Genomic DNA, 15,744 nt, shown 5'->3' with positions numbered 1-15,744 from the left:
GAGGGTTAAAGTAAATAATCATGCTAAGTTCTTAATACCTGGCATTTAGTGTATTTAGCAATTTTGATCCTATTTTTATTATAATTAGTATATTAATAAGATCCAGCAAAGATTTAATATAGTGCTCAATACATACTTGACTGATAAATTGATTCTTTTTTAAAATTTCAAAATATTAGGGGGCAAAAACATTTTTGCTTACATGGATCACTTCTGTAATGCTTGAGTCATGGCTATAAGTGTGCCTGTAACCCAAATTGTGTTCATTGTGCCCATTAAGTAGATTTCACCCATCTCCTCTTCCCCCCAACTGCTTGATTTCCACTAAGTTCTATCTTTCTCTGTGCATGTGTGTGCTCATTGGTTAGTTCCAACTTAATAGCGAGTGCATGTGGTTTTCTATTCTCTAGATGTTTCACATAGGATAATGGTCTCCAGTTCCATCCAAATTGTTGCAAAGGGCATTAACTCATCCTTTTTATGGCTGAGTAGTACTCGATGGTATCCATATACCATATTTTATTAATTCAATTGTGAATTTATGGACACTTGGGTTGATTCCACATCTTTGCAACTGTGAATTGTGTTGCAATAAAAATTTGAGTGAAGGTGTCTTTTCAATAAAATGACTTCTTTTCCTTTAGATGCCCAGTAGTGGGATTGCTAGAACAAGTGGTAGATCTACTTTTAGTTTTTTGAGGTATCTCCATACTGTTTTCCATAGAGGTTGTGCTAATTTTCAGTCCCACCAACAGTGTATAAGCATTTCTTTCTCTCTGCATCCCTGATAGCATCTGTTGTTCTTGAATTTTTTAATCAAAGCCATTCTAAAAGGGGTGAGGAGGTCTCTCGTTTTGGTTTTCATTTACATTTCCCTGATGATTACATCGAGTTTTTTGAAAACATAAATAAAATTGATAAAACCTCTTGCTAGATTAACCAGGAATAGAAGAGAAAGGACCTAACTAAGCTCAATCGAAAATGAAAAAGGAGATATTATAACTGATACCACAGAAATAGAAAATATCACCTGTAAACACTATGAAAATCTCTATGCACATAAATTAGAAAACATAGAGGAAATAGACAAATTCTTGGAAACACATAACCTCTCAAGACTCAATCAGGAGGAAATACAACCCTTAAATAGATCAATAACAAACAGCAAGATCAAAGTAGTAATAAAGATATCTTCCAACAATAACAAAAAAAGCCTCAGATCAGATGGAGTCACAGTCGAATTTTACCAGACCTACAAAGAAGAGCTGGCATCAATACTGCAGAAATTATTCCATAACATTGAAAAGGAGGGCATCCTTCCCACTCATTCTGTGAAGCCAGTTTCACCTTGATACCAAAGCAAGGAAAACAAACAACAAAAAAAGAAAACTACAGACCAATATCCATTATGAATATATATGCAAAAGTCCTCAATAAAATATTAGCAAACCAAATTCAACAGCACATCAAATTGATCCTTAAAAACAGAAAAATGGTTTATAGGCCTACCAGCAGTGCTTGAGTGTTCTTATCTCTCCACATCTATGCCAACATTTGTTGTTTGGGGACCTAAACATTTCCACCCCCATAATATTCTGAAATTAAAATAAAGAAATAAATACATAAATTAAAAAACCCAGAAAAATAAAACGTTTTCTTTATTCCTTCCCCTCCTTTGCCAGTAAATTAAAACGAGCCCAATACAATGAAAATGCACAATCTCAGAAAAATCATTTCTTTGGAATAGAGAAAAAATGGAGCAGACAGAACAATGAGAAAACTTCATAGTAGTCTAAGTGAGAGTCTATATAGCAATATGGATTATTTGTTTTTGTATAACTGCCATGTAACTTTCAATTTATATAGGGTTTTATACATTAGCAATATTGTTACTTTAGTTATAGAAAGGCAATTTCTCTTCTTATCCTTTTGTCTTGGATTGAACTTAATAACGCACTATCAGGAAGTCTGATCATTTTTAGCTTTCACCTTAATCTCCAGTCATTATGTATTAAGAATTTTATGTTGGAGAACTAAAAAGATTGTATATGTTCTTATTAACAAAAACACCTCACTTCTCTCTCTGAAAGGAGAAACTATGGTGGTCATAGGTTATATCTGCACATGGAAAAATTATGGTATTAATATATGAGATGAGAATACCTACATCTTAAATGTTTTCCCAAATATCAATGGGCTGAATATGTCTGATGCAATTATTTGGACTTGTTTTATAGGTCTCTACCATCATGCTTATCATCATTATAATCAATCATTTTGCCCTAATTATCATAATTACCAGCATGCTATTAGTTCCTTCATTTACCTTGTTTGGATTTATAACCTTTATAGAAGAGGTAAGAAATGTTACAACTGTGTCGTTAATGTCGAATATGTAGCCTAGTAAAGGGCTTTGCCAAGAGCTATAGAGACATAGAAAGTAGCTTAGTGGGAATGGACAGTGACAGCAAAAATGGGCATGAAGGATTTTTTTGAGATGATGAAAATATTCTAAAGTTGAATTGTGGTGATGCTTGCAAAGCTCTGTAAACTTACTAAATGTCTTTGAGTTGTACTCTTAAAATGGGAGAATTTTGTGGCATGAAAAAAAACCTCAATAAAGCTGTTAAGTTACATCCTATGTGCTTTGCAAAGTACAGGCATCTTCAAATGCTATTCCAATCTTCTGCCAGATTGAAAGAAACAAAGTTATCTATTTCGATGGATATTCATTATCCACTGTGAGGATAAACTCATATGATACCTTTCAATCACTCAAAAAATATATTAAACACCATTCTGTGTTAGTCACTGTGCTAGTAATCAGAGACACCTGATGAATAAGATAGCACAGTCCTATCTTTCACAGAGCTTAGTGGAGACAAAAACACACCTACATCAATCACATCAATGCAAAAAGCTTAAATCTTACAAAGAATAAGAGCAAAGTGCCAAGGAAAAATATACAGAACATAGCCCATGTGCTCTAGAAAGTCAGAGAATTCCTCTGGGGAACTGATGTTTAAATAATTCCTAAAGGATGAACAAGATTTAATTAGTGGGAGAGTGAGGCAGGAGGTAAGCATGTTCTGCAGAGGGAAACAAAGGCATTAAAGCAGGAAAGACTGGGAGGCATTAAAAGAAACCAAATGTGATTCAAGTGGAGAAAACTATATAATGAAGCTAGGGCAAGATAATTCAGTGGAGAACACGCTTTCTGGGGCCCTGCACCATCCTGGATGAAATGGCTTTAAAGAAAGTAGGGAGGTCTTCCCTAATCTCCTGTGTTGTTGGGGAATTAGGAAAGCCTTCCATATGCAAAAATACTTTTTCATTGGCTGAACAATGCCTGGAATTCTTAGTTGGAAACTCATTTCTTTGCTTAAAGCATTTTCCTCCTAAAATATAAGTAGGCTTGCCAGGTGAAATATGTACATCTAGATCTGTCATGTATTATTTAGGAGGCATGAATTACTTCCTGAATAAATTGATTGATGAAGAAAGAATAACATGATGGGACTCATTATCATGATGGGAAAACAGTCACCCCTGGGGTAAGAAGGGACCCTGAAAAGGCTTGTGTGGTGCACTGAAGACAAATATCATCAACCACTAGAAATCCTATCAGTGCCAGCACCTCTCTCTGCTGTGCTTTCAGTAGACTTTCAACAAATGTTAAAACCAAAATACTAATAAAATTTAAAAAGTATTGGAAAAGAGGAACAAACATAGTTTGCCTGCTCCTTGAGAGACAGTAAGGAGGCTCCCTTCCTTCTCCATAGGGAATTACTTTGTCACCACACACAGAAGAATTGAGTTTAAAGATGGAAACATCAATCTGTGAAATATTATATTATTTAAGTACAAGTCATAAAGCTGATGAATTTTCATTTAGCCATTTTTTTTTGTCTTTTCAGAGAGCCATTCAGCATTACAGAAAATTTGAAGAACTAAACTTTGACCTGAGTGAAGCCGATCTTCTAGTCTGTCTGATAGTAAGAAGGTCTTTCTACCTCACCACATATTCTTTTGGATGGCTATCATTTCCTAGAACTATTTGATCTTATCTAAAATATGCCAACTTTGAAAGTGTTTTTAATACAGTTTTAGGTAAAGCAATTACATTTGGACATGATTTTAAACCCTAGCGTTAACTTTTTGCATGTAGAATGGACTATATAGGTCCACAATTTAATATGAAATTAATTTTTTTATTTGTTTATCCTCTTTACTGCTCCTCTAAATTTGAGAGAGCTTATAAAAATACAGATGCAATATAACTTAAATCCACTGAATTTTAGATAAAAAGGCAAGAGCCAAACAATAAAAGGAAAAGGGAAAAATGATTACGTTGGCATATAGAAAGCTACTGTCTTTGAATTCCATGTATTAGTATTTTTCTAGGCATAGAAACAAATATAGACAGAAGTCCCTGCCCTAATAGAGCTTATATTCTGGTGGAAGGAGATGGATAACAAACTAACTAAATAATATATACTATGTCAGACAGATGATCAAGAAATGCTTGTAGAAGAATATTCCAGTAGAAGGTGGCAAGAGTGACCCCTCCAGGAGGCCAGTGTGGTTGTGGCAGAGTAACTAAGAGGGAGAGTGGCAGGAGAGATGGTCATAGGAGTAACGGGATAAAGTGTGAGGTCTGGAGGAGTTACACAGGGTCTTCTGGGTAACTGTAAAGACTTTGTCTCTACTTTGAGTGATGGAAGAGGAGTCCTTGGAGGGTTTTAAGCAATGTGTTATGATCAGACTTATGTATTAAAAGAATAGCTCTGTTGAGAATAGATGATTAGAGCAAGAGGAGCAGAGGGAGCCAAGGAAGGTTGCTATAATCCAGGCGAGAAATTGTAACAAGCTAGACCTTGGTGGGTAGCACAGTAGGGGTGAGAAATAATTGGGTTATATTAACAGATAATCCTGAAGATAGGGCAGATAGAGTTTACTGACAAACTATATGTGGGTGGTGAGAGGAAGAGAAGAGATAGGTTCCACCAAGCTGGGTGTGAATGCATACCTACATTTCTCCCCCAATTTATAAGGATGATTCACAACTATTTTACCTGAAGACAAAGCACGAACAATTTAATTGAACTGTTTAAATAATATATGCGAACTTATGCCTGAATATAATTGGTTTTCTCTGCTCCTAGCCTTACTTTCAGGCTTTGCTGTTCATTTTTGTTCTAAGATGCATGGAACTAAAATATGGAAAGAAGAGAATGCAAAAGGACCCTGTTTTCAGGTTGGGAAAAAATTTAATTTCATATTCCTGGATAGTGGCTGTGCTATCAATTTCTTAACGCGTATATATATTTACAAGGGAGACGGCATGATGATTATCATTATGCTCAGAGGATTGCTGGCTTTGCTGCCACGAAATAGGCCTCCCAGGCAGAGTTCTGCCACTAAGCAGCTCAGGGAGACTTTCATGGGTACTCAGATATGCCTTCCTTTCACCCAAGATTGTTCAAAGTCCTTGGATAGAAGAGATGGGATGGAACTGATTTAGGAACATAGTTCAGAATGTTTTAAAAGTGGAGGGACCCTGGAAAGGATAAGCAGTAAAAGCTATCTGGTGTGATTAAGATGGGCTCAGAGTGAGCAAAGAAAACGAGTGACCTGAATTTTTATTTTTTGTCCTTGAGCAAGATCTTTCATTTCTCTCTGAAACTGGAAACTGAGAGTACAAAATATCTCAGAGGCTAGCACGTAGTGAGCATAGAGATATATAGATGATAGATGGATAGGTAGATAAATGGGTTGCTTTATGCAATAACGTCATTTAACACAAGGACAGATAACTTTCATAGAAGTTGAAAATCCTCATGCACTTAATTTCACACTCATTTTTTTAAAGAGCAAAAAGCAGATTTGAAAGGGTCATAGATGCTTACTGGAAGGATGGCAACAGCACCAAGAAAGGGATTCTGGCTAGTGGGAAGGGAATCGTTGGCAAAAGGGAAAACAACAATGACAGAGTCATCATCATCATTATCACCCTCACCTGTCCATTGAATTGGTATTAATAAAATGCCAATTGGGTATTAATAAAATCCCAGGAACACTGATTTTTGATATAACTTTGACAGAAAACCACATCTAACATTTTACTTTCTTCACAGAATCTCCCCCCAAAGTAGAGAGGCTCGACCAAATCCAGAAGGACCTACAGATGAAGATGAAGATGTTCAAGCAGAAAGAATAAGAACAGCAACTGCCCTGACCACTTCAAACTTAGATGAGGTAGAAAAGCAAGTGACCGAATGGATGTTAATGGAAACATCCAACTACAGTCAAGAATTGAATTTGATATACTGGTTTTTGTTCTGAAAGTTTGGAGTTGGGTACATTTCTGTAATCCTTAAATATGTAGGCACTTCTTGAAGTGGATTGGAAGTTAAAAGAACACATAACATAGTGGTAGTTTTATTCTTCTTTTGAGAAAAATGGATTTTGATAATTAGAGCAATAATTTTAAAACCAAATAAGACCTCATGAGTTAAAGAATTTAAGATTTGTTATAAAATGCTAAGTAGAGATTAAGATTTTAAGGGCTATTTTTTTATTTGCCTTAAATGTTGTGATCTTTCCATTACCTTAGTCACTTCTGTTCTGGCAAGGCAATGAGCTGGCTTTTGTGAAACTATGCCGCTTTCTCAGTCTATTTAGAAGCAAGAAATATTGGCTAGGTTAATGAATGCATTTTTTTTTTTTTTTAATTTGAGACTGTCTCACTCTGTTGCCCTGGGCTAGAGTGCTGTGGTGTCAGCCTACCTCACAGCAACCTCAAAGTCCTGGGCTCAAGCAATCCTTCTGCCTCAGCCTCCCAAGTAGCTGGGACTACAGGCATGTGCCACCATGCCCAGCTAATTTTTTCTATTTTTGGTAGAGACAGGGTCTCACTCTTGCTCTGGCTGGTCTTGAACTCCTGAGCTCAAATGATCCTCCTGTCTCGGCCTCCCAGAGTGCTAGGATTACAGGTGTGAGCCACCTCACCCGGCCAATGAATGCATATTACATTTGTAACAATCAACATGAATTACTCTCAACTCAAGATATGATTTGGTTTATGGCATAGAGCATGAAAGGTTCCAGTAGGGACATAAAGTCTCTGAAATTTAAGAGGGAAATCATGCTGTCATCTCTTCTAGAAACCAATCATAATTGCCAGCTGTCTACACAAAGAATATGCAGGCCAGAAGAAAAATTGCTTTTCAAAGAGGAAGAAGAAAATAGCAACAAGAAATATCTCTTTCTGTGTTAAAAAAGGTTTGGAATAATCACTTTTTAAATTCGCCATTATTTTTAGAAGTATCCACTGCACATCTATCTTGTAGGCACAGTTTTACTTGTTGAACCATTGATTCATTCATTCAACGTGTATTTCTTTTAGTGTGCCAGGGACTGTTTCAGGCTCTGGAAATATAATTATGAAGGGAAATAGGTGAAGTTCCTGTCCTCATGGAGTTTCCATTTGAGGAGGGGGTTCATAAACAAAGGTAACTTATCAAGAAAAGTGTCAGGTCTTAGGTAAGTTCTTTGTGGGACATCAAAATATGTGAAATGACATGAGTGACTTGAGGCTGCATTTGATGAGGGTCAGAGAAGGCCTCCCTTGAGCAGTGACACTTAAGCCAAGATCTGGGTGATAAGAAGGTACTATCTATGTGAGAATTAAGTGATATAAAGGCATGCAGGTGGAGGAAGCAGCAAGGCCAACGACTCAGACACATTTGGAGTGAGTGCGCCTCAAACAGAGGCCAGTGTACATACCTGCAAATGAAAAAAATGAAGTCAAAGAGGTGAGCAGGGCCAGATTTGTATAGCTTTTAGAACAGCAAGGAGTGTCCATGTTGTACCATGCTAGTGGAATGCCACTGGGGGTTGTTCAGAATGCTTGTGTCATGATGTTAATTTATATTTTGAGAAGATTACATACTGGCTACTGTATGTTCATGAATTTGGGTGGGGGGATAAGTTAAGAGGCTTTTCTATCAGTTCGGATGAAAGATGATGGTAGCTTGAACACAGGTGATTATACTTGGGATGAAGAAAATGTCACTGACTTCCCAGAGTTAGGAATCATTTATACATGTATTCAGTGCACCAGCCAATTGCTACAGAAAACAATCGCGTGTGTTGTTAATTGAAACAAGTAATCATGGGGGAAAAAAAGACAGATGTATTGACATCAAATTCACAAGCTTTGCACTAATATTTTATATAATTACAGGAATTAAAGAACATGGTTTAGTCACATAAGCACATGTATGTTATACATTTAAAAATGGTACTAACTGAGGGGTACACAGATTTCAGAAGATTTCATTGTGAAGAAAGGGTTTATGTTAATTAGTACTTCACTTAAAATTTTGATAGGCTGATTCTTTCTTTCAGGTGAAATTTTGGGATTGCTAGGACCCAATGGAGCTGGTAAAAGTTCATCTATTAGAATGATATCTGGGATCACGAAGCCAACAGCTGGAGAGGTAGTAAAAAATGAGGAAATGGTTTCTATTCCCAAAATAGAAATTTCATGATAAAGATAGATTATATCTTTGTAAGAGTATACTGGTGGTTTGGGTTTTTTGTTTTTGTTTTTTTGCCTTTTGGATGAATTTATTTTGCCTCTTTTATCACTTTTGTTGGGTATCAAGGGTATATAACAGGACTTGGGATGTCACCAGGAACCAAAGACCTTTCCTCATCACAGTTTCTCGGGAACCACCCAAGCTTATTAGGTCTTCCTCCCACCCCCCTCATGAGTAAGGCTATACTTTTTCTGTTAGTCGTTTAAATTGTTTTCTATAATAAATATATGAAGTAATTTCTACAATATTTCTTTGATGCTCCAACAATTTAGGCTTTTATTAACTGTATCAGTTTCTCGTGTAATTATGTGATTAGGAAAAAAAAGCTACATGTGTTTCTAAAGCTGTTTTACTTTTTTAGGTGGAACTGAAAGGCTGCAGTTCCGATTCGAGTTACCAGGAAGGAGGCACAAGCAAGTTCCTGGGGTACTGTCCTCAGGAGAACGTGCTGTGGCCCGTGCTGACCATGAGGGAGCACCTGGAGGTGTACGCGGCTGTGAAGGGGCTGAGGAAAGGGGACGCAAAGGTCGTCATTACACGGTACAGAGATGTTCTGTGATGTCTTAGTGTCAAGAAGCAGGAGGCTGTATACCACCTATCATGAAGTCACTAATAAAGAATGGAGAGTAGAAATGATGTCTCCACTTTTTCAGAATGTCAGTGGCAGAACAGTGATGGGGAAAAAGACCTGGGTTCCTGCATCCCTGAATGAGGGACCTTTAAAAAAAAACGATTGTATAAAAGTAATTGACAAGGAATAAGTGAACAAATCATCCATTTCCATTTTCTAATTTAAGAAACCTGAAAATGGAGTAATCATCCATTTTCAATTTCTCATTCAGAATGCTAGCTTTTCTTAAAAACTTCTTATAAGGTGAAAAGTCTTTCATGTTCCAAAGTAAGTGGATTTTTTCCCCCCATTTTATCATCAGTTAGAGTTCTGGCAATAGTATTGTCAAGCTTCCCTCTAATGTTGTTATTGTTCTGTGTGCTTGAATTTTCCAATAATCCTCTCTTGAGCTCATATTGTCATTCTATTTTTCCATCAGATTACTGGATGCTTTCAAACTACATGAGCATCTGAATGTGCCAGTGCAGAAATTAACAGTAGGAACCACTAGAAAGGTAGGTGTGATGTTTGATGCTTTCCTGAGGGCTGGCGTGGTGTGACAGCAAACAGGAGTGTGTCTCTGCATTGCAGCTGAGCTTTGTGCTAAGCATCCTGGGAAATTCACCCATCCTGCTTCTGGATGAACCGTCTACAGGCATGGATCCAATAGGGCAGCACCAAATGTGGTGAGCATTATCGTAACCTTCAAAACTATGAGTATAAATGTTAGATAGCGTTGCATTTTTAAACTGATCTTGGAAAATCAACTCTCAGATAAACTGGTTCCTGATTCAGTGGACATAATTTACATAATTAGGAAAAAAATTTAATAAATAGTTTATCTAATCTTAATTCATGTGGCATTCAGGTTTAAGAAAAACCCTAAATATTTTGTTGGAGTTTTAGGTTTTTAATCTGGTCTGTTAAAATACAAAATATTTTGTATTTTGCCCTTTAAGTTTTTATATGTATTAATATATAACTGTTTCCTTTTTTCTTCTTCTACTTTGTTTCCTTGGAGACTATTAACTTCCTGACACAATCTCCCCATTTCCTTTTTACTCCTCTTTGACCTAACCTGTCAAATTTGTTAATCTACTTTTTCTCACTTTTTTTCTTCTTCTTACTTTCCTATCTAGAACTTAACTTTTGGACTAATAAGATATTCAATCCAGTCTCATATTTGTGACTGTCTGGTATTATTCTAACTGTTAAAAAAACTTTATCATGCCAATTTTATACAGATGTTGAGAGAATCATTTATGAATCCATTATTTCCATCACGCAGTTTCAACAGTTATCAATAAATGGAAGGCCAACCTCCTTTCATGTATACCTCCACCCACTTCCTTTCCCCACTCTCCAATTATTTTGAAGGAAATACTAGGCAGCATGTTCTTTTATGTATACATATTTCAGTTAGTATCTCTAAAAGATGTCTTTATTTTTTTAACTTAATCCCAATATGAGTAGCACATCTAAAATATTTAAAAATTTTCTTCATGTTATAAAATAACCTAGTTAGTATTTATATTTCACTGTTCTCTTGAATTAGGATTTGAATACGATTCATGTGCAACATTTTGTCTTTTTGTTTGTTTTGTACATTTTTACAAAATGTGGATAACATCTTGGCTCATTTCAGGCAGGCAATCCAGGCAGCCATTAAAAACAGAGAGAGAGGTGTCCTTTTGACCACCCATGACCTGGCTGAGGCCGAGGCCCTGTGTGACCGTGTGGCCATCATGGTGTCCGGAAGGCTGCGGTGGGTGTCTCTCCAGGGCCTGCATGTGATGTCCCAGATGAGATTCCCCACGGAAAGGGAAAAGTCACTGGGATCAGCTGCGGAGCCCTTCCTTTTTCTTTCTCAGTGACTTCCTTTCCCCTACATTTGAGATTTGAGAATAGCATAAAAAATTAAGAGCAATGTTTTTTCTAACATCTTCTTCTTGCCCATAGATGCATTGGCTCCATTCAACACCTGAAAAACAAATTTGGCAAGGATTACACTCTAGAACTAAAAGTGAAGGAATCTTCTCAAGTGACTTTGGTCCACACTGAAATTCTGAAGCTTTTTCCACAGGCTGCTCAGCAGGAAAGGTGAAAAGAGCTTTTGATTACAAAGAAATACATAGTCTTTACCAACACAGTGGTTCCTTTTTTTGCTCTGTGAGAACTTCATGATTTAAGTTCATAATAAAAGTCAGAGACCTCAAACACTGATTTGCTGAGTCATCCAGACTGTAAGAGATTTGGGGCCTACCCACAAAACTGTCCCCTGGGGCAGTGTAAGTGTACTCTTCTCAGCCATCCTGGGCTGGTCCCCAGCTCCAGAGAGGGACTTGGAAAGATTGGGAGGCAGGGACTTCTAGATGACCCAAACCTACAGAGATCCACTGTGGCCCTCATGGCATCATCCCTGGGCCTCCTCATAAATATTTAAAATTTAAAAGATGTAAATATTTAGGTTGAATTTCCCCCATAGGAAATATATAGCAATTGAGATAATCAAAGAGTCTCCCTTGAATGGAATTTTCATGTCTTAGAATGGAAAATGGAAAGGGGTGTGTCTGTGTGTGTGTGCACACACATATGTATGTGTGCATTTGTGTATGTCAGTTATTATTATTATTATTTGGAGGAGGGCAATATTATATAATAATAAATATTATTATTTGGAGGAAGGCAAGGAGGTAGACTGGAAACTGAATTAGAAATTCCTTGGAGGGATAAGCACATCAAAAAAACAGGAAGTAAAACTGCTATTTTTATCTTAGCACAGTATAAATGTAATAGATTTGTCTATGATATATGCCAGGACATGTAACTTAGTCCTATTCCCAGACTTTGGTATCACAAAGTAGAGCAGCAGTTTTGATATAGATGGGAAGATCATAAATGGTAAGACAGAAAGAGCAGGGGATGGTCTGGGTAGGGTCAGTCTTGGAGGTCTGGTTAACCTTAGGGCCACCTGAGAGCACCAAACTCTTATTTGGCAATAAACTGAGACTAGGCAATGAAGTTGTACAGCCAGAAGCAGCGCATGGTTATGGCTGCCCAAACAAGATGCCCTAAATCAATTCCAGCTCTTCCTCAGAGGTCAGGGAAGTTTTTAATTAAAGTCTTTTAAGTCCTTCGCTTACTGTTATGTCCAACTCTCCAAACCTCATAACTCTCTTTACAAGTTAACTTTCTAGTGACAAGAATGAACGCTTACTTTGGGATTGATTCTTAACCTAACTTGCACCAATCAAAGGGAATAGTTCAGAATATGTTTTCAACAATCAAAAGGTCTGCATAAACAGAATATAAGCAATTATGCCAAATTATCACTAGGAGAACTGTTTACAATAGCCAGTTACCACAAATTACTTCAAGAAATTTTCCACTGGCAAATGATTTGACTTCATATATAACCCATACACTAATTTGCATTGCTTTTATTTTAAGAAAGGAAATTATTGCTAATATCAAGATTTATTTTGATGCTCATTTTCTCCCCTTGAAGCTCAGAGTCAAATGTGTCACTTTCCTGCTTTCAGGTGTCCCTCCTTGTTGACCTATAAGCTACCCTTGGCAGATGTTTACCCCCTATCTCAGGCCTTTCACAAATTAGAGACAGGTAAGAGTGACCATATTCAAATAAAACTTTTGATAAGAATTTAATGGGAGATACTTGTGTAACACATTTAAAAAGTAGGCTCTGTGGGGCATGACTTTTAAGAATTCTAATAGTAAACAATGGTGGGATTTAACCCAAACTTTACTTAACCCAGCTCTCTGGAAAGAGGTTAATCTCCAGTGCAGGAACTGAAGCTGCAGAAAACACACAACCATGCCTGACTATTATTACTGTGAATCCAGGACATTAACCTCAAAAAGCTCCTTTGGGTCACCTGCTTTGCCTGCATAGCCACAACACATTCACAGCAACTGAACTAAATTATTACTTCACTCCTCCTCTTTCCTTATATACCCACCTCTTTCTCCCTCAGTTGATGCCCTTGCTTTGTACTTCACTAATAAAAAAAAAAAAAAAGCAAGAGAAAAACCTTCTGTTCATCCATCAGCCTCCTTGTGTCTATGCTGGTTTATTTGGCCTTTCTGTTACCAGGAATGATAGCCATGACTGTTCTCTGCAATGTGTGTAACTCCTACTTGAAATTGTCCATCCTCTGTCCTCCAGCATCATTTTTCTGCTTTTAACTGTGTCATTCCCAACAGCAGACCATCATGGTGTAATTCCTCAGCACAGCATAGTGTGAGGAGCTCAAACTCTAGAGCCAGTCTTTCTGGGCTCTCATTCCAGTACTCCTGCTTAGTAGCTGGGAAATCCTGGGTAAAGTTACTCAATCCTATCATGTACAGATGGTTCATCTCTAGAATGAGGGATGATATCAGTGCCTACCTGGCCAGGTTGTTGAGAAGATTAAAGGAGTTAATTTGTGAAGTGCCTAGAACAATGCCTGGCTCATTGTTTTTGACATAATATTAATATAAATCACTGCTTTTCTTCTTCTACTCTACACATTTGACTTTCTAGCTCTTCCTACATGTTGCCACACATGTGTGCTCCTGCCCCAGGACTTTTCACTTGCTAATCCTTCTTCCCTAAATTCTCCTTCTGAAATATCCAGGCTTCTTCCTCACTTTTTAAGCGTTCTGTTCAATTATCACCTTATTACTCTGACCTTTATTGACCATTCTGTAAAAAAAGAGTGCCTAGTGCCCCGGACTCTCTATTTTCTTCATCTGCTTTATTTTAACTTATAGATGCTGCCACCATTTACTTTATTATATATTTAAGTTCCTGTGTGTTAATGCCAATATTTCTCCCACTAAAATGCAAACTACATGAAGGCAAGGGATTTTTGCCTTTTTTGTTTTCTTTTCTATTTCTGGTATTTAAGAGTACCTCACACATAGGAGATTTTTAGTTGTATAAATGGTGAACTGTGAACACATGAGTCTGGTGGCAACTGTCATGTAGATTTCCTCGTGGGGAAGCCCAGAAGAGAGATGGTATGACAGATGAAGTGGCTGAGGGGATTATTTGTCCTTTTAAAGGGAGTGGAATGGGATTGAAATCTTCCTCATGTGTAAGAATATGTCAACCAAGGATGTAGTTCCTCAAGGGACATATGAATCTTCCAAAGACACATACATGAAATAACAAAACAAATATTATTGAAACATAATATGAGAAAATTCTATCATGATTAATTTAATGTGTATATTAACTCTTTATACCTTTTATTATTTCATCCTTCCATCAAGTATTTGTTTATTTAGCTTTATCTTCTATTTATATTAATGATTTGCATTTTTTATTTTATATGACTTTGAAAAAATTCCTGGTAATAAATTGTAAGCATCTACTACTAGTCTTTATTTTTTCTCTTCAGTAAAACATAACTTTAACCTGGAAGAATATAGCCTCTCTCAATGCACATTGGAAAAGGTGAGTCAATTTGTTTGACTTTATGTCATCCCTGTAAATTTCACATGAAAACAACATGCATTTTTCTTGTTCATTTGGAAGACAATAAAAAACTTGATATTTTTTTCCTTCTTTTTTGTCTCCTATTTAGGTATTCTTAGAACTTTCTAAGGAGCAGGAAGAGGGAGATTTTGATGAAGAAGTTGATACCACAATGAGATGGAAACTCCTCTCTCATTCAGATGAACCTTAAAACCTTAAACCTAACAGTTTTTTGTTCTTCTATAAACTTATGTTTTATGCAACAATTAGCAGTATGTATAATTTTAAGGAATATTTAATATCAATATCAGGAATATTTTGTATATTTAGTTAATAAATGAATAAATTTTAAAGTTATTCTATCACTCGGGGATGATAGAAAATCTGTGATAAAGACAGTACAAAATATTGTTAAAGTCAGCCAAAGGGCCAAGCACTAGTTATTGTGGAAATAAAACTACAAACTTGAAATTTTTAAAAATATGACTTTTTTTACCATTTACTGAAAAAAGATATACTGAAATATGTGAGAGGGGCATTCAATAGCCTAGAGCTACATGACTACTTCACACTACTTCATGGTGTATCGGGTTTGCAAGTTTTCTTTTATTTACAAATGCAATACAATAGTCTTCTCCTGAACACTTTCCAGAAATTGTTTTAAAAACCACAGGTGTTAGAAGGTCCTTGGACTCACAAATGGACAAGCATACACATTGAAAAAGTAGTTCAAATATATAATTTGAAAACAAGGGGAATCACAGTAGTATTTGTTGATATTTTTAAAATTTTGAATACTAATATCAATATCTTATAATTTTAAGGGGTGCTGATTTCCCTCCTCACCTCATTAATAGTTTTCTGTTATTTGTTATTATTTTAAGGTCATTTCCCTCATATATATTTGTAATGCTCAATTTTAAAAAGTCTGTATCAGCTTCACATATTATTTTATTTTTTTTCTTAAAAATAGCTATTTCATTCTAAATATCATGAGAAAAATTTCAAAGACCAAGCAGTATTCCTGCTGATTTTTGTTGTTGTTT

The 15,744-nt window shown here is 36.4% G+C and overlaps 1 protein-coding gene across 3 annotated transcripts in view; it reads left to right on the top strand.

Annotated features, from left to right (window-relative positions):
• Positions 1-15,179, top strand: part of ABCA6 (ATP binding cassette subfamily A member 6) — a 54,343-nt gene extending 39,164 nt beyond the window's left edge. For 2 of the 3 annotated variants that reach the window (XM_012747408.3, XM_012747407.3), the window contains 14 exons: positions 2,238-2,357; positions 3,918-3,995; positions 5,166-5,257; positions 6,138-6,258; positions 7,167-7,284; positions 8,413-8,504; positions 8,968-9,146; positions 9,656-9,731; positions 9,808-9,902; positions 10,862-10,981; positions 11,176-11,316; positions 12,759-12,838; positions 14,622-14,677; positions 14,808-15,179. In XM_012747408.3, the coding sequence (XP_012602862.1) occupies positions 2,238-2,357; positions 3,918-3,995; positions 5,166-5,257; positions 6,138-6,258; positions 7,167-7,284; positions 8,413-8,504; positions 8,968-9,146; positions 9,656-9,731; positions 9,808-9,902; positions 10,862-10,981; positions 11,176-11,316; positions 12,759-12,838; positions 14,622-14,677; positions 14,808-14,909 (1,470 nt within the window). In that variant the 3' untranslated portion in view covers positions 14,910-15,179. The remainder of the gene's footprint in view (positions 1-2,237; positions 2,358-3,917; positions 3,996-5,165; positions 5,258-6,137; positions 6,259-7,166; positions 7,285-8,412; positions 8,505-8,967; positions 9,147-9,655; positions 9,732-9,807; positions 9,903-10,861; positions 10,982-11,175; positions 11,317-12,758; positions 12,839-14,621; positions 14,678-14,807) is intronic. The other variant, XM_012747409.3, reaches the window with a different exon arrangement.
• The last annotated feature ends 565 nt before the right edge of the window (positions 15,180-15,744 follow it).

This window comes from Microcebus murinus, chromosome 18, assembly GCF_040939455.1.
Source record: "Microcebus murinus isolate Inina chromosome 18, M.murinus_Inina_mat1.0, whole genome shotgun sequence".
Lineage (NCBI taxonomy): Eukaryota > Metazoa > Chordata > Mammalia > Primates > Cheirogaleidae > Microcebus > Microcebus murinus.
Note: the sequence above shows the minus strand (reverse complement) of the source record. Positions and strands in the feature narration are given on the sequence as shown.